Raw genomic sequence first — 24,001 nt, forward strand, 5'->3', positions numbered from 1 at the left:
TATTTTAACAAGCTTGATAACCTTTCACATGATCAGGCTGAAAGTAGTCACTTCTAAACTAAGTAAAACAATTAGTTGTGCCTTTTTTTGAATAGATTATTTTTCAAATGATTATTATTTCCATTTATGACTCATTCTTGTTTGTATTGTCTTTAGCACTTGTACAATTATAAAATACATGAAATTCGTTCATTCTAGTCTTTATTTTCGTTGAACCTATCATTTACACAAAATAACTTTAATCGATTTTAATTGTGTAACACATCCTAATACCAAATTCCTGTGGGTAAATGGGCTTAAGAAAATCTGATGGTTGTAAACAAAACAAACATGAAGCAAATGAGAGTGCAGAGAGTGGAGCAACGGCATATGAAAATCATGAAATATGACTTTCAAGTCATGTTAGGACAACAGGACATTTATTTATAATAATCACAGTTTGAACTGCCTGCGTGCACGCGTGTGTGTGTGTGTGTACAGATTGAAAAAGGCAACAATAGAAAAGTTGAAGGATTGTCTCACTGAATCCTGAGGAAAATACCAAACAGTAGTGATTGACACAGCTATAGAAATAATATATATTCGTAAAACCCACGACGTCATGTACACATCTGTTGTTTTCAAACTAGAGTAGAAAAAAAACAATGCCTATGCGCATAAATAGCATAAATATTTCCAAACTATACTTTAGAAAAATAGATGTATATGTTTGTTTGTTTGTTCGTACGTACGAGGCGAAGCGCTGTTGTTTCAGTCATAAAGTTGCCATGAAAAGAGAGAGAGAGAGAGAGAGAGAGAGAGAAAACACACAAGGTGTGATGTTGACTGCATGCGAGCGAAGCTGCGAGGAGACATCTCGTCTCTGTGAGGTAATGTGAGGCGACCAAACCCCCACCCCACCCAAACATGCTCCTTGCTGCAAAGAAATAAACGGCAACCGCGGCAGGTAGGAACATGTCGGGTCGCCACAGAGTTTGAAAAAAAACTTCCCCCGTTGGGGTTAGGGCTGATTTGCAAGTTCAATAAGCGGCGGCCATTGAAGTCTTTTGGTCATTGCGTCTTCACACGAGGGGAATATGGTGGAGGGGATTAAACATCTGGAAAGCCCCCGTCACGGCCTTTCCTTGGAGGTATGACTCCATGTGATTTGTCGCAAGTGCCACATATATGAACTTTATCTCGCCAAAGTTGACCATGTCTGATCTCTATCTGCTCTGAAATCCCGCAAGCTCAGCGGGAGCCTGATAACGATCCTGATCATTTGAATCAGGTGTTTCGCAGGAGGGAAACATCTGAACGTGTGCAGGATAGCGGCCCTCCAGGACCGAACTTTATCCAGCCAAAGTTCGTCGTCCGAACTTTATCCGGCCGAAGCTCGACATAATGAAACTTAATCAAGCCAAAGCCCAACATCTTTGAACTTTATCTGACCAAAGGTCGACACGGCTGAACTACACTAAATTTAGCTGATACTCGACATTGAATATTTATCTAGCCAAAGTTTGACTATCTGAACTTTATCGAGTCAAAGCTTGATACAGCAAAATTTTAATTTGCTCGAGCTCAACAGCCTCAAACTTTTACAAGCCAAAATTAAACATCTCCCAGCTTTAGCTAGCTAATACTTGGCATATGCAAACTTTAAAGCTAAAGCTAAAGCTTGACATATTGGAACTTTAACTAGCCGAAGTTCAACATATTGGAACTATATTTAACGAAAGCTCAAGATGTGATTTTCAGCCGAAACTTGACTCTCTGAACTTTATCTGGCCAAAGCTCGACATATTGAAGCGTTATTTAGCCAAAACACATCTTTGAACTTTATTCAGCCACAATTCGACATATCTAGCCAAAGCTCAAGTATCTGAAATGTCTCTAGCAAAGGCTCGACATATCCGAACTACATTTTCATTTAGACATTGTTCAACATCATTGAACTGTATCCAGCCCAAATTCAACATCCCTGAATTCAAGCTAGCTAAAACTTGACATACTTTATCAAGCAAAAGATTGACATCTCTGAACTTAAGCTAGCTAAAACTTGATATTTTGCAACTTTATCTAGCCAAAGTTCAACGTATTGGAACCTTATTTAGCCAAAGCCCGACATCTGATTTTCAACCAAAGTTTAACTAATCTGAACTTTATCTGGCAAAAGCTCGACATATTTTAACTTGATCCAGCCAAATCCGAAAATCTTCAAACGTAATCTAGCCCACATTGTCGAACATTCATCTAGCTAAAGCTCGACATCTCCAAATTTTAGCTAGCCAAAGTTCAACATACTGGAACTATATTTCGACGACCTGAACTTGATCCAGCCAAAGCTCAACAATCCGAGCTTTGCTCTTAGCCAGAACTTGTTAAAGAAACAAAAGATGCTTAAATGAGAGCAAAAAACATACCGTAATCACACGTCTAAATTGACAAACGAGTCTATTTAATGTCATTTATCAACAAAAGGAAGATAAGTGCTTGATGATGCGTCACGAGAAAAAAGGTCCGCTAGCCGGCCACTTCATTAGGTACACTGTCTCTTTAGCAACCAAAAACGCAAATTCGGACATCGGCCGTACCTAATCAAAGGTCTGGGAAGCGTAGCCTGGGGCGGTGGGGGGCGTCCCCCTATAGCTCTGCCCCGTCTCGCGGGTAAATGAGGCTGTTGACGCTGAAGCTGTTGTACAAGTGGCTGTTGAACTGTCCGCCCTGCCCCCCTCCGAAAGCGTTGTAGTACACGCCTCGGTTGAAGTGCAGACCCTCGCCGCCGTGCTCGGAGCCCGCCGAGTCCTGCTGGCCTCCCGCGTGGTACGGGCCCTGCAGGGCGCTAATGTTCCTGCTGGACAGCTCGTTGAGCAGGCCCAGCGGCCCCGCTTGTCTCCCCCCGGGGGCCGCCGGGCCCCCCAGGGAGGACATGCTGCTGTAAAAGTTGCTAAAGCACGAGGGCGACGGCGTCTTGAGGCTGTCGCTCAGGGCGTCCATGTCCGAGGGCGAGGGCGGGCCCAGCAGCTGGGGGCTGTCGGGGGCTTTGGGGGTGGGGGCCTGCGCGCCGTCCTCCATCTTGGTGGCCCCCGTCACTGGCGCCGACGCCGGGTCAGACCTCCGCTTCCTTTTCCGCCGAAAGTTTCCGTTGTCAAACATTTTCTCGCAGTTGGGGTCCAACGTCCAATAGTTTCCTTTGCCTGGAGTGTGACAATTCACATTTGTCATTCATTTCTGTCAACTGGAGTCTACTCTCATGTCAGCCATTTTACAATGACACGACGGCACTCCCTACAAATAACCAGGGACTGACCGATAAATCGTTCGCCCAATATCATGGGCCGATTCGGCAAAATCTTCTGCTTTTCACCGTTGGCAACAAGTGGAGATGGAGAAAGGCATCTAAAACATGTTTTTAAATTCACATTGGAAACGCAAGAACGTTTTGGGTAAGTTTCAGCGTTTGCGTAATTTGTTTGCAAATTAAGTTTTCATTTTGAAAGGCAAAGAAAAGAAGGGAGTCAAAAAAATGTGATTTAATGTTCATGGGTGTCATGCATGAATCCCGTTTTGCCGATAACTTCGCTTGTTATGTTGCTTAAATACGGCATACATTTATGGCCTAAATCGAGAGATAAATTCATCTTCAATTTTTTTTTTCTCTTTTGTAAAGTTAAACAAACTTTTCAGGACAAAGTCACGCAAAACGTTCTGCCTGCAGTTCATATCTTTCTTAAGCATTAAGGTACCCAAAAAGAAGTATAGAAGTAAATTATATACTTTGTAAAATAATCGGCCGATGAATCGGTTATCTGGATTTTTTCCTGCCTAATATCGGTAGCGGCTTCTGAAAAAAAAAAGTTTTGGTGATGATCCTGAAGCTGCACAAAAGTGCCAGATTTGTCCAATCTGGTTGCCATGAAAACAATTTGAAACACGCTCAATATAAAACGCATGTAGGTTTTGACTACAAGCAAATCATAATCACATCATAATGATAATAATAATAATCGGTTGGACTGGTATAGCGCCGTTGATAGAGACCAGAGGATGCTTAACCGTATCTCATAAAGCAGATTCTAATGTGTCTTGATGATGTGTGTGTATAATCGTTTTAGATGTCAAAAATATTTAAGCCTTTGCATTTCAGTAAATGTCAGTCTAGACATTTATTTTTAAAAAGTTGAATTGATGAGTCTAGTTGGTGTTAGTATTCCAATTCTTTATTTCTTCTTTCTTTTGCAATCTGCATCTACGAGCCATCCTTTTAATACAAAACTATGAAAAGTGCAGAACGCCTACTTACCTCATTACTTTCTTTTCTTTTCTTTTTTTTCCAATAAAAATGTGTCATGTATTGTAGTGCTAAAAATACATAAACAGAATAAAAAGACATCCTAAGCAACTATACAAGGAGTTTTTGGAACGATCAAGTGGCATGTGATCTTTTTTTTTTTCTAACAATCCTCACAGACTAAAGCAGAGCAGATTTTGAACAATGTGCCGTGTGAAGCTGCTACATTTCAATTTCCCCTCTGGGGATCTTCCAAAATCATCTCATCTTATTGTATTTGTGACACAGTAGCCTTTGATGTAATTTACGTGTAGTTTCATCATTGTTACACTGAACTGCTTGTGTTAAGACTTCAAATTAATTGATTAAATGTCAACAAATGTGATTAGAAAAATAAAGCTGGTATTATAAATTTAGTTTTGTGCTTGAATAGGTTTAGAGTGTGTCTAAAAAGGGTGTTTTAATGCGTCTAAATGTGTTTGGGAAGTTTTGTAACCCGTTAAGCTATGAAATGCTTCATCGGTTGACATTTTCTGCGGGTGTATATATTATTTCTGCCACACTAGGAAAAAAAAGTTCAATATCACATTATAATGTGATCAAATTCACGTTTTAGCATGATAAATGTCACATTAAAAATGGCTAAATTCCGCAATTCGGCAGAACAAAATGAAGCACTTCCTTCTGGTTAGGTCACTGACAAAGTCCTTTTTGTGTTTTATTAACCAAAATGTAATTAAACTGCTCTTCTATGATACAGTAACAAACAAACAAATAAACTAACAAGTGTGTATTAAGATTTCAACGGAAGTCACATTGCTACACTGAACTCCGCAGTGAGCTAAACCGGAAGGAATTGCTTTGCTTTGTTTTGCCCAATGCGGAAGCCAAATTGATCACGTTTGAATGTGAAAAATGATCATGTTTTAACGTGAAACTTATCACGTTGTAACATGAAATTTATTACGTTATAATGTGAAATTTGTCACAGTATAGCGTGTAATTTGCCAGGTTATAAAGTGAAATTTCAAGTTTTAACGTGAAACTCATCACACTACACTTAAATTTATCACGTTAAAATGTGACATTTATCGATATAAAATGTGAAATGTATTAGGTGAAAATATGATACAGACTTTTTTCTGGTGTGAAATGTGCCATAAAAAATGTAACATTTTAATGTGATGTGATGTATCAAACCTGAAACTTAAAACATGAAACCTTATCACGTTAAAATGTAAAGTTCATCATGCTAGAACGTTTAATTTCTCATGTTAAAATGTCAACTCTGGCATGTTTGAATGTGCAATGTATCACATGTGATAGTAATCACCTTCTTTTCCACTCCCGCAATTTCCTGTACATTTGGACATTTTGTTTTGTTCCAATTTGTTGGCAATGCATAAAACAGTATTTTAATACGCGTAAACGTGTTGAAGGTAAATGTAAGTTTTTGATTTCTCTTTCGCGGATTTTCACCAACCGCGGGTGGGTCTGGAACGATGGACGGTGGCTCCGTGAATATAATTTCAAACTAAATCAAGCTAATTGGATGTTGCGTTGGAGAAGTAGAGAAGTTGCAGCCTTTTTTTTATTTTGTATTTTTAATTTAGTAAGTCAGTGAAGCGGCCATTGAGGTGGCGCGACGCTCGCGGTGCGTTCACGTACCGGGGTCGTCCTCGTCGCGCGGCACCTTCTTGAAGCAGTCGTTGAGCGACAGGTTGTGGCGGATGGAGTTCTGCCAGCCGGCTTTGCTCTTCTTGTAGAAGGGGAAGTTGTCGGCCACGTAGGCGTAGATCTGACTGAGCGTCAGCTTCTTGTCGTGCGCGTTCTGGATGGCCATGGCGATCAGCGCCGAGTACGAGTAGGGCGGCCGCACCAGCTTCAGCAGCTCCTCCTGGCTGGCTACCGACAGCCAGCCCAGCTCCGGGCCGCCGAAGGCCGACGAGCCGGCGGCCAGGAACGGCCGCGCGGAGCCGTACGCCGGCGGGCCGAAGGGGGCGGAGGGGCCGCCGGCGTGCAGGTACGGCGCCGCCGCCGCCGCCGCCGCCGACGCCGGGGCCGGGTTGACGCCCCACAGGTAGGGACTGGGCGGGGTGCCGTACTCGGCCAGGCCGAAGCCGGCGGCTCGGTGAGTTGGGGGCTGGAGGTTCTGAGGCGGCGGGGGCGGCGGCTGCTGGTGCGGGTGCTGGTGAGAGGGATGGTGGTGATGGTGGTGGTGGTGGTGGTGGTACATGCCGCTCAGGGGGTCGCAGTACACGGCCATGTCCGGGGCCTCCTGCAGGGCGCCTTTGGGTGCGGAGGAGTGATGCTGGCTCTGCTGGCTCTGATGGCTCTGCTGGTTCTGGTGGTGGGACTCGGGATCGATCATCACTCCCGGCGGGGGGTGCAGCGAGGCCGGCCGGCCGGAGGTGGGAGTGGAAGTGGAAGTGGAAGTGGAAGTGGAGGTGGAGGTGGAGGTGCTCTCTTTATCTCCGGTTCTCTCAACAAGTGTCAGGCGGCGTGCAAAACTTCTTTGAATTGTATTGAAGCTGCTGACAACAAAAAGTTCGCCAGCCAATCGCCGTGCGAGGGGGGCGTGGTCGAGACACGGCGCAAGTCTGCCGGGGGTCACTTTGAAGTCGAACCTCCCGCAGGGAAACTCTTGACAGGTTTGCTTTCACTCGGCTTGAGCCTCACGCCGACTAAACTAACTCGGAAACTTTTTTTTCCCTTGCAACAAAAATAAACCATAATAATTCATGTTGTTCTAGGCTTGAAGAAAAATCAAACCTTTGATCTATATGGTTACGTTTAGATTAGGGGCTACAAAATCATAAAAATAATGAATAAGTACTCATGTCTTGGATCTAAATGATTATGTTTTCATTTGATTCCACAACATTTTAAAAGCTATTATAAGAAGAACAGTGTCTATTGCAAGAAAGTGAAAATATCCATTTTTATTGAAAAAATATACGTCAATCTTTTATTGTAGATTTTTTTATATCCAATTACAAATGCCAATAATAATGATAATACTTAAATATAAGTTAGTCTTTTTTAAGTAGATCTGTTGCCGTAGATTTTTAAAAAAAATGCATACCACTTTGGAGTAATATGATGATGTCTAGCGAAGGAAAATTATAAATAGCGCAATTCATAAAATGCTTGAAGAAAAAAAATCTGTGACATTTTACGATTTGTCCTGACAGCGACAATCTCGTCAGCCAATCACAACGCGAGGGGGCGTGGTCGAGACAAACACATGTCGAACCTCCCGCAGGGAAACCCTGAAAGGTTGGCTTTGAGCCAAAACAAACTCTTCCACGTTTCTGAAACACAATAAATCGTAAAGTAGATCTGTCCCCCCCCCCCCTTTAAAAGCATACCTTGAATCCATATGATTATGTCTGCATGCCACAAAATTAGAGAATGCCAGTAACAAAGAAAACAAACCTCGATGCAATAATTCACCCCGTTGCACGTATTGCTCGGAACTACTGTACTGACATTAATTTCCATGACACTCGATTTTATTGAGACGCTCCTGATTATGATGTATAGTGACAACTAGCGCCATATCATTAATAATGAAGCTAGTCTTTCAAAAGTCATTTAGAAAATCGTTAATTTCGTCATAGAAAAAGATCATCTACATTTGAAAATGTAAATCAACTATTTTATGGGCCTACATGAAAATTTGTGATACACATCTTAAAAAAAGAAATCAATAATGCTAAGTTATAGAAAATAGTATGAAGCAAATCACACTGCTTTGTTAGCACACCTTACAGTATCTTTAAAAAGGAATAAAGTGGTAAGATTGACGTTTTATTAGTAAGGTTAGTTAGTAAGTGAGTAAGACTACAGTGCGTGTGATGTGCACGAAAAGTATGACAAGATTTAATGAGGTGCTCATTTACGTGGCAGTAATTAAGACTGGGGGGGCTCCTAATGGCTGATAATTACGCTCAGTTACGAGTGCTATGGTGGAGTGGCTACATTGTAATTAAATGTTGCAATATGGAGAGCAGCTGCCTGTCAAACGTGAGGAGTGATGACACCTTAAACGGCTCCCGCGGGCCAGCGGTAAAATGTCTTCTTTAAACGCTCATTAAAGCGTCTGCACATCTTGTAAAAAACAAGAAGAAACTTTTCAACAGTGCACGTCCTCGAAAAGCGAAAAAGAGACGGACCCGCTACACTGTTTGAAACCCCCCCCCAAAACAACAAAAAAACACCCCAAATGGTACAAATAAGTACCCCAAATTGGGTGAAACAGCTAAACCAGTGCTGGAAAATCCAATGCGGCATGCAGGTTATTTAAACCAGTGGCGTAGCTGGACTGTATTCCACATGGCTTTTGAGGTCAAAGGGGCCCAGCATTGCACGCAAATCTTGGCGGACCGGCTTATAGGCGATGACTTTTTGGTTCGGCCTGACAAACAGGCGGATAGACGGACGGCGGAAGGGTACCCATGCAGGCTGCAGACTGTAGAAAGCGATAAACGGAGCGGGAAATTGGAGTAAAATGCCCAGCTCTGCCAACATAGTGGTGGTGGTAGCGGAATGGTCTGTGGTTGCTTTGCTAACTCAGGACCTGGATGACTTGCTGTGATTGATGGAACCCTGAATTCTGCTCTTTACCAGTAAATCCTGAGGGACAACGTTCATTCGATCATCAGTTTGTGATGTCAGGCGGAAGCAAATTTGGCACACACCAAAACACACCAGCAAGTCAACTTCGGAAATGGCTGAGAAAAAACAAACTCAAGGTTTTGGAGTGGCCTAGGCAACATTCAGTCCCTCAGTTATTCTATTTATTTGTTAGTTCGATTCTCTTTTTTTTAAGAATCTGCTGTGTGCTGCTGTAACAGCTGAATTCCCCCTCATTAAGATTTGATCTTGTATTAGCTTATCTTTGGCCTTTTGCTGTTGGTTTTGCAAATTATGATTTTGCCAACAAAAGCTCTTTCTAAAAATAAGCGTGAAGAGTCGCCAAAGGTATTTCTTTTGTCAAAAAAAGTCACATTTTCACAAATAGCGAATTTTTGCTCCTTTTTGGTCAGGAACCGGTGCTCTTGGTGAAAACCAACCCATTTGCTTATCATTAAAGAACAGACAAAGCCAGACAAAACTTTTTTATGGCAAAAGAATAGAGTCTAGGCTTTCGTTTGGTAGGTTCGGTATTTTTTGTCACAGAAGACAATATTCTGTCAGTCAAAATGCTCCAAACGGCTGAACAGTGAATGAGTGAAAGGTCATTGGAGCCTAACTTGCTCTTTCAATGATTTGTATCAAATTGATAGCCCTTCACATGATTCAGTACTCCAAAAGTAGCTCTCAATTTCAAAAAGGTAAATCCTCAAACATGAACAAAACAATTCAAGCATGCAAATGTATTTTTCACAAAATAGCATACCAAGTCTCCCCTTCAGTTTTGTCAGTGGATCTTATTCGTTGGGCAACACTGCCCCCTACAGCCTTGTTGCTATAAGCACAGGTAATAGTGTGCCTGCATGACGCATGACAACCACTAGATGGTAGCATCGCACCACAATGGCTTGAGGCCACAACTTGAAGAGTGGACCTCAGAACTTGGAAAACCAAATGGAAGGGATCAAGGACACTCCAGCAACTTACTCTTAAAACATGTAAGCCCCCCTTTGTAAACTCAACTCAATCAATCAAATTCGTACGCAAGCTGCGAAAAATATACTCACGGTTGAGGACACCTGACCCCGACTGCATTCATATTTGAGAGTATTAATACATTTTTTTCTATCAATCCATTATCTGAACCGCTCGTCCTCACAAGGTTTATATTTTCATTTTCAATTTAAATTAATAACTAGATTGTTTTAATCGTCCTGGTTAGCTTTATTTAATTTTTAAAATCGATTAATTTTAAACATATTTTCTGTACTATCGTTTGAGGAGGAGAAGTTGGGAGTTTTGACCCTTGTGACAAAAAGCACATAAGCCAACTTAAAGTATTTGACATCTAGCGCCCTTTGTGTTGATTTGTATTCAAAATCTATTTTTTTTATGTACTGCAGTCCAGTCCTTGGTGAAAATTTGAATCACATCAATCAAGGTTTACCACAGATGGGAGTATAAAGGTAAATATACACAAATTGACCCCATGCTTTGTGCCGAATATTGTTGAAAGTCAAGCGCTAACGATGCTACCATGTTTTCAATGCCGGTCACATCAATATCATTCTTTAAAATTGTGACGCAACCCCCGACAGTGATTTACAGCGATAATAGGACGCGGTTATGGACGCTCCATGTAAAATGAAAAAAAAAACAAACAATATAAATAAAAAAAATTAACAGTTGTTTGTCTTAGTGTGTAAAAAGGTGCATTGATGTTTGTTTCTTGGCACATTAGGCTGCATTGTGGAACGGTTCAATGAGTTAATTTAGCGCAAATCTATTTGGGGTACATGTCGACGTTTACACACCCAGATAAACACTTTTTTTTCAAGCTTTTAGTAGTGCGCAGACAACGTCACAATGTGTTGACAACGCTTCCATGGTGACAGGGGAGGCTTGAGTCTGACACAGTACCCGCAGTGGCCTGCGAGAGGCAGCAAAGCGCCACAGTGAATCCAGCAAAGAAAGAAGAAGAAGCCATCCGTTAGCTTTGTAGCGTCTTAATAACCTTTTCAGATGGAGCTACATAAAAATGCAGGAGTGCATTAAGGCAACTATAGTGGAAAGCCAAGACCAAGTGTTGAGTTTAAAGTCCCTCCAAAGTGAAAAGAAAAGTCTTCTAAATTTGACAAACCACATAGAGAGGAGTGTTATCAACAACGCTGCCAAAAGGATAAAAAAAAATGCCAATCATTCTCGAACACTTATGGGCGTGTCCGCTGAATGCGCTGAAACCTGTCAATCAAGTAAATACCACTTCTACAACCTGCAAAAATGCATGATAAAAGTTCTACCCGTTTTCTTTTACCACAGTCCACTCATGTTTATACCATTAAAATATATCTGATTAAAGCTTCAGTTTTTTTGATATATGGGGAACGATACAATTCAAGGATGTGCCGATTTTAAAATGTAACGATTTGATTCAGTTCGATTCAGTGGGATTAGGATTCGATATGATACGGCTGTAGCTTTTGTCATATTTATTAATACGCAACAACATGTAAAAGCTCTCCAAAGGCCAAATGTTTCTAGCAGTTACCTTCAAACACGTTTAACGTAACTCTGAATTCACTTTACAGGGTCTTAAAAAAACCTGACACCCGCACCTTTTGCTCTTCCATCGTTTCATCGCCGAAGCGCCGGTTTTCCTCAAATTCTCAGTGAAAGGGTCTAGTGATGCCACTGGTACTAAAAGGTTGATGTTTTTCTGAGTGGTGCTGCGCAGTATTAGCGTCCTGTGCCTTCCATGCAAAGTGCTTGAGCTAGTTGACAGTCCAGGAAAGTCCACGGAAGAAGGTTTACTTGACTTGTCAAGTGTTAAAAGAGGTAATTAATGGGCTTGGCAGAAGCTGGCTCTTTAAGGACTTGGCTGTTGGGCTTCTTGGCTCCAGAGCCTCGACGCCCCCCAAACAGAGTAAATAGTCACTGGGAGAGTTTACTTACTCGACTGCAGACAGGGGGAGGTGTCTTACGCATTCTTTGGAACGATTTTGAACCATTTCACTGGTAGATTACGATTTAGATCAAATAAAAGTTGAAAGAGTTGAAAACATATTAAAAAAGGACTACTGCGGCGAAACATGCTTCCTGGAACGTGACATGGACACACAACGTTGTGGAGTGCCCACACGCAAGTCTTCTCAAGCATAAGCACATGCCAGAGTACACTAGAACATAAACCTGGACATCTACAACCAAGTCAGAGTCTACTGGGACATAAACATAACTGATACACACAACAGTGCGGTTGCGGAGTGACCGTATAACTAACATGGGTGCATACAACATTGCGGGAAAACAACACTAGAGTCTACTGGGACATAAAGATGGACGCACACAACATTGCGGAGCAACCGCAAGTCACACGCGACTCATTTGCAAACATGAGGCTACACAACATTGTGGAGTGACCACATGAGCGCACACAACATTTCGGAGAAAGCGCACATCAGATTGGACCGGAACACCGATGCAGACTCGCACAGTGTTGTGGAGCGAGCGCATCGCCACTATCACTTGATGTGAGGCCAGGTTGCCTGCGATGTTTTGGCTCAGTGGCGTCCTGATGCTTGTTTCCTCTCATCCTTCACTTAAGCGAGCCCTCTGCCTGTTGCCATGACGACAGACTCGGGTGGGAAGCGGGCAGAGGACAGCAGGTGGAGGCAGAGTTCAACGTCGGAGTTCATTAGCGCTGCGGGACTGAGCCGCATCACACTGACAAAAAGAGGCTGCGCGGTGTGTGTATGTGCAGTGAGTCAATCAAGTGAACTGCGAGTGTAGCGTGTGTGTGTCGTGCTGTGGTGCCCGAGTCCGGTCCCCCGTTTTTGGGGGTCTCCCTCCCCCAAAATACCAGATTCAAATGAGCTCGATAACGATCCTGATCATTTCAATCAGGTGTGGTGGAGGAGGGACGCATCTAAAACAGGCTGGATGGGGGCTCCCAAGGACTGGATTTGGGCACCCCTGTAGTGCGAGTGTAGTGAGCGAAGTCGAGCGTAAGTGAACTGTGAGTGCAGTGTAAATGTAGAACGACTGTAGTGGGAGTGTCGTGAATGGATTGCAAAGGTCTTTTCACACCGCACTTAGCAAAGCGCAGCGCGCCGCCAACAGCGCAACGCGATGACGGAACACCAGCTCACGTTTAGGTTCGCCGTCGCGGCGCATCTGGAACTGAAAAAAAAAATGTTCATCTCAGGAGTGGCGTCACTGTGACGTCATCCAATTGGAGAGGGGCTGGCAGAGTGATTTCAAAGTGCTCACTGCACAAGATCTGGCGGACTTGTACATGGTGACACCAAAAAAACGGGCCCCAAGTTGCATTTGATTCTGTAAAATAAATAAATAAATAAATAAATAAATAAATAAAAATAATTGATGTCTGTTGAAAGTTGGGGGGCTTTTTTGTTTTTATACAAAAAGCGGCAAGGAGAAAATGGAAAAAGTGTTACTAAATGCAGTGTTCCGGTGTCTCGAGCTTTGGGATGCAAGAAAAATGACTGGCAAATGTATTTGCAACAAAATGTGTACTTTGTGGAAACGTGGTGTTCTGATTAATATGGGATTCATAGAATAAGAATGAATGTCTTTTTGTCCTGTACCGCCCTCTGCTGTCTACTAAAATTGACACCAAAGTGCCCTCAGGCTCGCATTTCAAACATCACGTGACCAAAGCCGTGACGTTCGCATTGCGAGCCCGAGGGCACTTTGACGCCAATTTCAATCGACAGCAGCGGGTGGTACAGGACAAAACGGCAGCGCCCTGTGGTGGATGAAAACGCATGGATTCATCTGCTTAATTCTTACTCCAGAAAGCACATGAATCAAAACACAAAACCCAGATTAGACTAGCGGGGACACAGTTAAACCAAGAAAACTAAGTGCAGTGTGAAAAGGCCGATAGTGTGAGTTAAGTGTGAGTGTAGTGTTGGTGTGCAGGTAGTGTTAGCGTAAAACGAGTGGAGCAGGTGTAGCGTGAGTCTTTTACGAGTGAAGTGCTCTTGTAGTGTACGGAGCGCTGTTGTATTTGCCTCAAGTCTCTCGCATCCTGACGTTGTTTGTGCGCGGTTGATTGATGATGCCTTATCTTTCCCAGCCAATCGGAGGCTCCGTTTGGTTCCGAGGGTCTTTTATGTGTCCATGAAAGGCTCGGACCGGACAGAGCGGCGGGGTTGGGGAGTGGGAGGGCGGGGGGCTTTGTTCCACTGACTGATGACTCTGGGCTGCGGACCAGCTTCCAATGAAGTCGCTACCAACGGGATCTGGCAGCGATTGTGAATGTCTGGACAAGATTGCGAGGGGGGTCGGATGACAGCGCTGACAGCAGCTGAGAACACGAGACGTCCCTCAATTCCACTGACACCAAGTGTCAACGTGACCTCACTGCGGGTTCCATAGACATCCGTCCGTCCGTCAAGTCCTCCATCCACGTCCGTCCATCCTTCTGCCCATCCGACTGTCCGTCATCCATCTGTTAGTTCATCTGCTCATGCATCCGTCCACCATCCATCCATCATCCAGTAGTCCATCCAGTACATCTATTGATCTCTCCACCAGCTTGTCCATTTCCTGCCCTCCATCGTCATTCTCTCGTCTGTCTGTCCACCGTCCATCTCTCCATCATCCACACCTCCCTCATCTTTTCCATCCATCTCTCTCAATTCTCCTTTCATTATGCGCTCACTCTGGCAATTCCGAGTCTTAATTTGTTCCTTGACCACGCAAGTAACTGAAAACTGATCTTTCCCCACAGAACTGAATGGAGTTCATCTGTTCAAGCCTCTCGAAAAAAAAACCCCTGAAATTATTAAGACTTTTTAAATGATAAAAATAGCCCTATATAATGTTATACTTTATGAAACCTGCCGTAACAACATCATTAAATAAATTTTTTAAAAAATGAAACCGTTTTTTTGTCACACTTCAATCTTATCTTTGTGTCTTCCTGGCCGAGGTTTTCCTTACCTGCACATGTCAGAGCAGGAGGTCCATTGAGCTTCAAGGTCACCGCAAACTCCGCAAAACAACACGAGCGCTAATCGCTAATGACACGTGGGGGTGCTTGGCGGCGCTTCCTTCTACGCTTCCTCCTACGCTTTGCCCTTTGGAATTCTATCATCAAAGCGCATTAAATGATAGCAGATTATGGATTCCCATTATTTTCTCATTGATGTCATAGTTTGTTTTTACGTGGCTATAGGTTCATGCTTTTTCTTTTGTTAAATATTTGTTTATTTATTAGTTTGATATATTGTTATACAGATGAGTTAATGAGTTAATGAGTAAGATTGGTTGTTAAGTCGTTCGCATGTTACTTTGTTAGGTTGTTACTTAGGATTTTAGCTAGCTAGTTAGTTTTGTTTTTTAGCGAGTCTAGTATTTGGTTTGTAACTCATTATTCAGGTTGTTGGTTTGTGAGATTATTTGTTTGGTTAGTTTGTAGTTGAAAACTGATTAACCGATGACCAAACAAAACATAAACGCAACAGCTATTAGCCAACACAAAGTAGCTCACGAGTGTTCTTTGTGTTTTCCTGCTCAAAGGTGACAACAAATGCGTATTGATTTTTTTTGTGTGTGTGTTTTTTTTAAGTGAATTATTGATAGACGGAAGAAGGACCTTCACATGTCTAATGAAGATCTAATTTGGTGGTGGAGAAACCTTTCAGGGTCGTTCCAGAATTGGAGGACATTTTCTGCTGCCTCCAAGAAATTTCACATTCACCATGCATAAAGTACACAAACATGCACTTGCTAGGTAAATGAGCTTAGCTCTACACATGACCTTTCAAATAATTCTTTTGCAATGTTTTCAGTTCTGATGTAGTGTGTCACTCAACCCAGTGCAACTCTGCTATTCATATTATCAGCTAAGTTTGATCTTGATCACTTTGCATAGCAGCTAACACTAGTATGTATTCCCGAGTAAAAACTCCAACATTAACATTGATTTGCAACCCTTTTAATGTGTACAGTAGGTGGCTGATTATCTGTAACATGGTTGCGCAAGAAATAGCACATGACAAACAATGTCTCCCAAAAAGTGTACTGTTGATGGTGGCGCTGGACAAAACAAATGATATAAATCAGTTTTTCTAAAATGTCCTAAATTCTCTTATGAACCTTAAGTGGTCCAGACTTCGGGGCACAACCGCGCGCGGAGTTACTCCAGTCGCTGACAATTGTTTACTTTTTGGGGGACGTGAAGTTGAGTAGAAAAGCCCATTTGGGTTCATGAGCAAAGTTTCCCGCTGGTTCTGTGTGTCTACCGGTCGGGGCATCCACTGGCGTACGCGTGAGCCATCCCAGACCATCCCGAAGAGAATTTCCTGTCAAAACAGGGCAGCGCTGGCGCGACGCGAAGAAGTCCTGCACTGTGTCAAACACTCGGTCCGACCAATCCGGGCACCCGGGGCTCGCTACTTTGCTTTAAAAGGCCTTGAACGCAGCCACCGTCCTCAGAGCTGGCGACGCTTTGTTTGGACTTGAGGCACAAGCTGGGATGATGTGTGTCTCTGCCACACAGAACCCGCCCCCACTCCCCCAAACGCTACTTCTTCAATTATTAAATCTGGCCTGTCTACACAGTCCACTCGTCTTGGTTCTCTTCTGACACCAACAGTACAATTTGTCCCGCTGTAAATAACCGCGACGCTTGCTTTAAACTTGCACACCGCCACTCGGTAGAATCCAAACAATCCATCGCAATGCGCACAACTGCCAGCACGCGGCCTGCAGAAAATGGCCTTCGGCTTTACAGACACATTTTATGTCTGCGAGTGTCAGAAAGTTGTCGTGTTTTCTAACAAACACGCATCTTTTCTTATTTCCTACGCCGGCCGGGTGCAATGAGGTTGTTCTTGTCCTGGATTTGTTTGTCGGGATTATTCATATTGGTCAATGGTCACGTTTCGATCATTTGGTTAGCTGACTCAAGTGATTCATTGAGACAGTGTCAACGTAAGTGGAGGCCAATAGTTAAAGCACAGATTAGTTTGGTTTTTAATGAGTTTGCTAGTTTTACTTTGCAGAATTTTTTTTAATTGGTTTGCTCGTTACTTAGCTTGTTTTTTCATTAGTTAATTAAGGTTTCTTGTTCATTCGTTGGATTGTTAGGTTTTCCGCTCGTTTGTTCACATAGCTAACTCAGTTAGATTTTTTGTGTTTTTTTTTTCATTAGTTAAGTGGTTGTTACTTTGTTCATTGCTTGTTTGGATGTTTGCAAAGGTATGTTATGCTGAGTTAGTTAGTTAAGTTCTTAGATCGTTATTATTATTATTATTATTATCCTTAAGTTTTTAGTTTGTTAGTGAGGCTGTTAGGTTTTCAGTTACATTGTAACTTTTTGGGTTGGTCAGTTTGAGTTGTAAGATTTTTAGTTAATTTGTTAGGTATGTTAGTTTTTTTTCATTTGTTTGTTGATAAGTGAATTAGTTGGATTTTTTGCTGGGTTTTTCCATTAGTTCTTTAGTTAGGCTTTTAGTTACTTAGATGTTTGCAAGTTAGGCTTTTAGTTTGTGAGTTTGGTTAGAAGTTTTTAGTTAATTCAACTTTAAATTTGATTGGCTGAAATCCTCCACCCCAGAAATCAAAATAAATCAGCTTTTGGTTTGTATATTACGTTATGGCAATATTGAACCAGGAAGTATCCTTATCATCAACAAATGGCCACACAAATTCCATACTTTCGTTCACAGTTTTGGCAGAGCATCGTCTGTGGATGTCGAGCGGTAAAACTAAAAAAAACGCTAACCACCGAAGCAACTTGTTTCTCTTAATCGTGGGGAAAAATCTGATTGGTTCAAAAATGCAACGGCATTTCAAGGTAGTTTTACTTCTAAAAAGTTTCTGGTAAGCCATCAAAGCACTCTTAATGGTTTCTGTGATGTGGCCAGTTTCGAAAAGGATATTTATTTAGTAGAAACATCCAAAAACAAAAACCACAAGGCTGAAAAACCAAAGAAACAGTCTTACACGTTTCTCTTGAGGAAGATTTCACAGTCGCTTGATTTGATTTGTAAACAGAATGTGCAAACATTTCATTTCACCCAGGGCGCCAACAAAATAGCAGCTTTGGGACAACCAACTAGCAGCTTTGGGACATGTAAAAAAAGAAAAGAAAATAATTTATTAAAGCCAGGTGAAGGCTAAATGTCCAAGAACAACATCATCAGTGGACATGACCTTCATCTCTCTCTCCTCTGTGAGTTTTTTTTTTTTTTTTTGGTCAGATAAGACAACAAACAACATTTGTGCTCCTATCACCCGACTCAAACCGCAACACTGCTATCTCCACCCACTTTCTGCATAGCTCTTGCTCATTCATTCATCCAGCAAGACTACTTATCTTTTATTTTGTAGCTTTTCATTACTCCTTTGCCTTTTTATCGGTATGGTGCGACTTCCTGCCTCCCTTCCAAAACATCTGCTAGCCGGACACCTTATTAGGTACATCATTAAATGAGAGCTGACAAAAGAAAATTGCCTTTTGCAGAGATAATAGTTTTAATTTTTTTTTGTTTTTGTTATTTTTTTAAACAGTTTTTATAGTAGTGATAATAGAAATTTCCCACGTCTTTCAACTTAGTGAAGAAACATGTGGTTCAGGTTATTCGATCGGCCTTTTTCTGAACACTAGTGCTACCTTGATTTATGAATTGTCATGAATCCCTTCCAACCACCCCCTAAAAATATATATTTTTTGCTGCTTTTGAGTCACTTTGCTTTTATGTCCCAATGTTTTTTTCCGAGTTTCACTTGGATTCTTTGTTGATTTTTTTTTTTTTTTTAAGATCTGGCTCACTTGACGCCACCTATGTTGTCTTTTTCTTCTCCTTCCTCTAAAGCAATCACTCTATCTACTGTATATATTTTTTTTCTATTTGAACAGCACAAATACGTTTTTTTCTAACTATTCTGTGAAGTAGATTGGAGGGGAGTCAGACAAATTCCTGAAATTAGTGCCGCTCATCTAATTAAGCTCCATTCCGAAGTTCCAGAAAGACACGTTTCATTATTGAATAAACCCTGTGAGCTCAATTAAATGGCCAACTTTAATAATAGAGGCAATTAAAAAGGCAGCCGTGCATTATTAGTTCATGAGATTACATTGTAGAGGGTGTTAAAAATAGTTCTGCTAATGTTGGTGATATCACTAAATACAGTGTGAAATAAAGCTCACGTTTGTCGCATATATCAACGTATAAATAAAATTTCATAATCATTATACAACATGTTAAGTTTACTATTAAATCAGTAAGAACAATATGGTTCCTCTGTTATTCAAAAAGAGAAAAAAAAGATAAGAATACAGATCGCATTAAATTTGTTTTTGGTGGGCTTGCGTTGATGGATGTGTGCGAATAAAGTTGTGCGTTTCAGTAAAACAAAATGGCCGCCCAATAAAACACTAAAAATGGTGTACAACATAAAATATATATTTAAAGCAGATGTTTAACTAAATAACATAATAGGGCACCTCCGTTCATTAAAATGAGAAACCAAACACGAAACGAGTATGACTTATTTGTGTGAATGGATATGTGCAAAGAAAATTAAGTTGCAAAACAAGATGGGAAGAATAGAAAGCCAAGAAACAAAACACTTTTAAGTACGTTTTGAAATTAGTAAATAAAATAAAGCCACCTCAGCGCCTTTCTCCAAATGCGACCAAAAATTAGAGTAGACGATTATGTAAATTATCTTCTTTTTTTTTTTTCAATGGATATATACAAATAAAGTTAAACAAGATGAATTAAATGGAAAGTTGGAGTAAAAAAAAAAAAAAGGCTCGTAAAAATAATTTGACACTTATCCACTCTTTTGTGACTAAAAGGAGAGTCTAGGAGAATTAAGTCTTTGTCGTGTAATGGATATGTGCAAATATAAGTTAAGTTGTGGCTCGGCACATGTTATTGATAAAAATTAAGACGTCTGTGCTAATTTCAAACATGCTACATGTTAGATGTAACTTAATTTCAATTTCGGACCTCTGATGTGACCGCAAGTGTGCCTGACAAGAATGTTTAACACATAATAGAGAGTTAGCATGTAGCACTTAGCTTTGATGGTGAAGCTGTCATCCAGGCAGGGAGCAAACACCGTACTCGACTTCAGTACAATCTAAAATTCAATACATGTCCTTGTTGTTAGGATATGTTTAAAAAACAAATCTTCATTGTGCTTTTCCTCCTAACGTGGCAACCTACCTTGATAACCTTCCTCCCTTTCTGTAACTTTCTTTCTACTTCGTGGCTAGCCTTTGTTTTTTGTTTTTTGGGGGGGGGGGCTAGCCTTTGTCCTACACTACATGAGCACCAAACTAACGCCATCAACGAGCTTCATAGGAATCTGTAGTACGTATGTGAAGGTGAGTAAAAATGCAGTTTTGTGTTTTTGTTCGTCAAAATGTAGTTGCACCAACCACCTAGCTAGTAGCTATCTTAAAACCAGAACCACAACAGTACTCACTCTTACGTCCTTTTATTTCAATGTTTAGTCCAATTTCTCAACCGTTTTTAGAAATTGTGTGCATAATAGTGAACAGCAGGGGTGATACGGCATGTGAGGGTATAAAGAAGTTATACGGATAAATGTTAATGTAAATTAAGTGTATACTGTATATTTCACTTTACCTAACTTATTATTAGGCCAGCATTAGAATAGTTTTGATTTTTAAATTTATTCCTGCCGCCCTTGTCAAAGCCTAAATAAATGAATGAATGCGTGAAATGCCTCTTACATGCAATGCAGATACTAATAATGGGTCAATGTATTATTTTTCCTGCTTATTTGTTGCTAGGCAAAATTTGTGGGGCAATCCTTCTTGCTCTAATGTCTGTTGGGACAAAAGTCGTATTCCGGCAGCCACGCTTATGAAGTGGTCTGAATAACAAACATGAGACAAAGGAAATTACACTCCGAGCAATGTAATAAGTTGCTGCTCCAGTGCTCTGTATTAAATGTAAACTGTTTTTCATACAGTTACAGTGTTTTTGAGAACCTACCCCCCACTCCCACATAAATAACTAAATAAAAATGTTTTTAAATTTAAAAAAAGTCAGTGAATTTCGTAACTTTTTTTTTTTTTTTTTTTTTTTTGGACGAGCTAACTTTTTTTCCAGGCGGAATGCGTGGGGCACTCTCATTTGTGTCCCATAAAATTAGTATCAATCCGAAAAGTTTTTTCCCATTCTAGTTTTTGTTTGTTGGGTCAAATGTAAGTTCTTTGACTGCCTTCAACTGCTGAAGCTGTAAAATAAGTAATGACATGTACAATAAATAAATAAATTTTAGTCTGAATATTGTTTTGTGCCTTTTATCAGTGTCTAATTTTTATGACTAGCGGAGTGGGAGAATATCAGAGTTTGTGTACCAGTAATTGCCACCATTATTGGAGTGTAATGTGTTCAAACCATGCTACAAATACTATGGCAACCCTTCTGTTTAGCTTTCAAACAACATTTCTGTCGACTAATATTACGTACCATAATTCTTGTGTCTTAAAGGTGCTATGTGTGTGGCATTAGCCGTCAGGGTGAAAAAAAAGGCAGAACAAAGGGGACAATCCGTACTAAAGCCTGAGAGAGAAATAATTGAATTCTTATCTTATTTTGCACGACAGTGAGTCATTCGACTGGCGGCCTTTGGTTTGTCGTTGTTAATTACTTCTCTGGCAGCGAGAGCGCAAGCCACGGAAGCTTCTTTAATTTGGAGGCTAAAAGGCGACACTTTGGTAATGTCGGTACAACCTCAGACAATTTCTTTTGTTCCACTTTTTATCATCACATGAATAAATCCATACAAACACTTTAAATCAGTGTTTTAAGAAAAGTGGTTTGGATTTGAAATCGGAATAACCAAACAAACTTTTCCGCCTGTGATTTGTTAGGATTTCGTGGTTATTAGAAACAGGTATTGTTGTAAGTAATATCTTTGGGGAAGTTGAAGCGGGACCAAGGGCTCACGGTCCGATGCTGGTTATTCAGTCAGATCTGATGCTAGCTAATTTCTAGTATGTTGAAGACAACACTTGGGAACTGAAATAAAAAAAAAATTTTTTTAAATTGTGAGCTAGCGACATCGATCAACAGCATTGCTTCAATTCTTGTCATATATTTGTGCGGACGCTTGTTATACAAAACTTACAGGGCCAGCTCACTTGTGCCCCAAAAATGACAAATGGCTCCTAAACTGGTTTGGCATCCGAGTTTTGTTCATCAAGAATTTGAGTTCTTTGACTGACAAACCTTCATTACTTGTTTAGACTTGACACCAGCCATTTTATTGTCTGTATTAGCGTGAACGCTAAAGTGATCTTGGTCTTTTTATTCAGACGATTCGGTATAAGAGGAACTGATAATGTGTCAAACCGGCGTCTGGTCACCATGGAAACCTGACAGCCCAGGGAGAGAGCTCTGCGCCCGGCGAGAGACATGTCAAGATGATGTCATCGGCGGCGGTCGCCCTGGCGACGGTGACGACAACAGACTCATCTCACAAGGGCTGCGCTTGTCTGCAGGTAGACCAGGAGACACATACGCACGTTGACGTTTTTCCATTTAGTTAGTCAGCAGAAACAAAATTCTGTGGGGTCCTTGTAAAAGTTCAAACATGGAAATGTTTTCGTGTGCATTTTACATACAGCAACTATCAGGAATTTCACAGTATGTTTTTTTTTTTTTTTTTTTCAAAAAAGAACCAATTTCAGCCCTGGGCTTGATTAGTTGGCCTAGTTTTCTAGTGCTAACATTGTTCGAAGCATTGCAGTGAGCTCTCATACAAGAAAATTTGATTGGTATGTTTCTAGATTAGGATATCATATGATAGGATCTATAGTGGTGCCTTGAGATGTCATGATTGATTCATTGCGGCTCCTTCTGCTCTGCGTGACAGGATTGTACCTTTGGCCGCAATGCCACACTGGATTCGATTTAAGGTAAGCCATTTTCAAATACAAAGAAAAAGCTTTCCGTAGTCAGAAGTGGAAGATTCGTCCAACTGGAACTCGTTTGCTCCATCAACATGGGGTGTTGCCACCCTCCCTCCGCTACCGTTAATTTCCGAAGGCAGCCTATGTTCTTAAGCAGTCAGCAGCTCGTGCCGTTTCCACCTGTACTGCCTGACCTACTGGGTTCCGGCACTCATTTTTTGGAGCACTTTGAATAACCGAACGGCACATTTGAACAACGCTCTGAGTTTCCGAATGGTTGGAGTGAAGAAGTGCGCGCTCAGCAAATTTACGAACAAAGCCACAATTAGGGAAACAGGGATTTTGGGTGCAAGTCTATATCATAAGTCTATACTGTTCTTGGTCTTGGTTTTTGTAAAACAAATTTCCCCCCAAATTGCGTCTTATGCTCTGGAGTGACGTACTGTCCAAAAAATAGTCAGTGTTCCGCCAACTCGTGGTCGAGTTGGTAGGGGTTTACTGTGAAATTACTGTGAAAATTTCCCCACTGTGGGATCAATAAAGGCATTCTTATTTTATAGATTTTTTTCAAATCCACAGTTTGCTAACTTTTAGCATAGCAAGGGTGGTCCTAGGGCGGCACAGTGGACGAGTGGTTAGCACGTCCGCCTCACGGTTCAGAGGTCGTGCGTTCGATCCCGGCTCCGTCCTGCCTGTGTGGAGGTAGCGTGTTCTCCCCGTGCCTGCGTGGGTTTTCTCCGGGAACTCCGGTTTCCTCCCACATTCCAAAAACATGCATGGTAAATTGATTGAACACTCTAAATTGCCCCTAGGTGGGATTGTGAGTGCGAGTGTTTGTTTGTCTCTGTGTGCCCTGGGATTGGCTGGCAACCAATTCAGGGTGTCCCCCGCCTACTGCCCGAAGACAGCTGGGATAGGCTCCAGCACGCCCGCGACCCTCGTGAGGAGAAGCGAATTGGATAATGGAGGGATGGGTGGTCCTAGCTAGCCTGACGTTCCCATTTTCTCGTTTTCTAACTCTCATCCCTACTCCGCTAATCTCATATTATCATGATGGCGTTTTTTCAATTCACTTTCAAATAAACTACGAGAGGAAAGAAGGCATCGCTTGCGCGCATTTCTCGACGGGACGCAAAGACGTCTCCCAGGGAGGA

The 24,001-nt window shown here is 41.6% G+C and overlaps 2 protein-coding genes across 8 annotated transcripts in view; one reads left to right on the top strand and one right to left on the bottom strand.

Moving 5' to 3' along the window:
* Window positions 1-397: 397 nt before the first annotated feature.
* foxi2 (forkhead box I2) lies at window positions 398-13,527 on the bottom strand. Its single transcript, XM_086050460.1, has 2 exons — window positions 5,942-13,527; window positions 398-3,179 (listed from the first exon to the last, which is right to left on the bottom strand). Exons 1-2 carry the CDS (start codon window positions 6,642-6,644, stop codon window positions 2,626-2,628), a joined length of 1,257 nt encoding a protein of 418 aa, XP_085906586.1. The 5' UTR covers window positions 6,645-13,527; the 3' UTR covers window positions 398-2,625.
* A 6,335-nt stretch (window positions 13,528-19,862) lies between these two features.
* fgfr3 (fibroblast growth factor receptor 3) overlaps window positions 19,863-24,001 on the top strand; it is a 102,577-nt gene continuing 98,438 nt past the window's right edge. For 3 of the 7 annotated variants that reach the window (XM_086050452.1, XM_086050453.1, XM_086050454.1), the window contains exons 1-3: window positions 19,870-20,285; window positions 22,251-22,436; window positions 22,811-22,853. In XM_086050452.1, coding sequence (XP_085906578.1) covers window positions 22,277-22,436; window positions 22,811-22,853 — 203 coding nt within the window. In that variant the 5' untranslated portion in view covers window positions 19,870-20,285; window positions 22,251-22,276. Of the gene's footprint in view, window positions 20,286-22,250; window positions 22,437-22,810; window positions 22,854-24,001 lie in introns of all 7 variants that reach the window. The other 4 variants (XM_086050451.1, XM_086050455.1, XM_086050450.1 and 1 more) reach the window with 4 other exon arrangements.

This window comes from Filicampus tigris, chromosome 13 (assembly GCF_054856515.1).
Source record: "Filicampus tigris isolate MCC_2025a chromosome 13, RoL_Ftig_1.0, whole genome shotgun sequence".
Lineage (NCBI taxonomy): Eukaryota > Metazoa > Chordata > Actinopteri > Syngnathiformes > Syngnathidae > Filicampus > Filicampus tigris.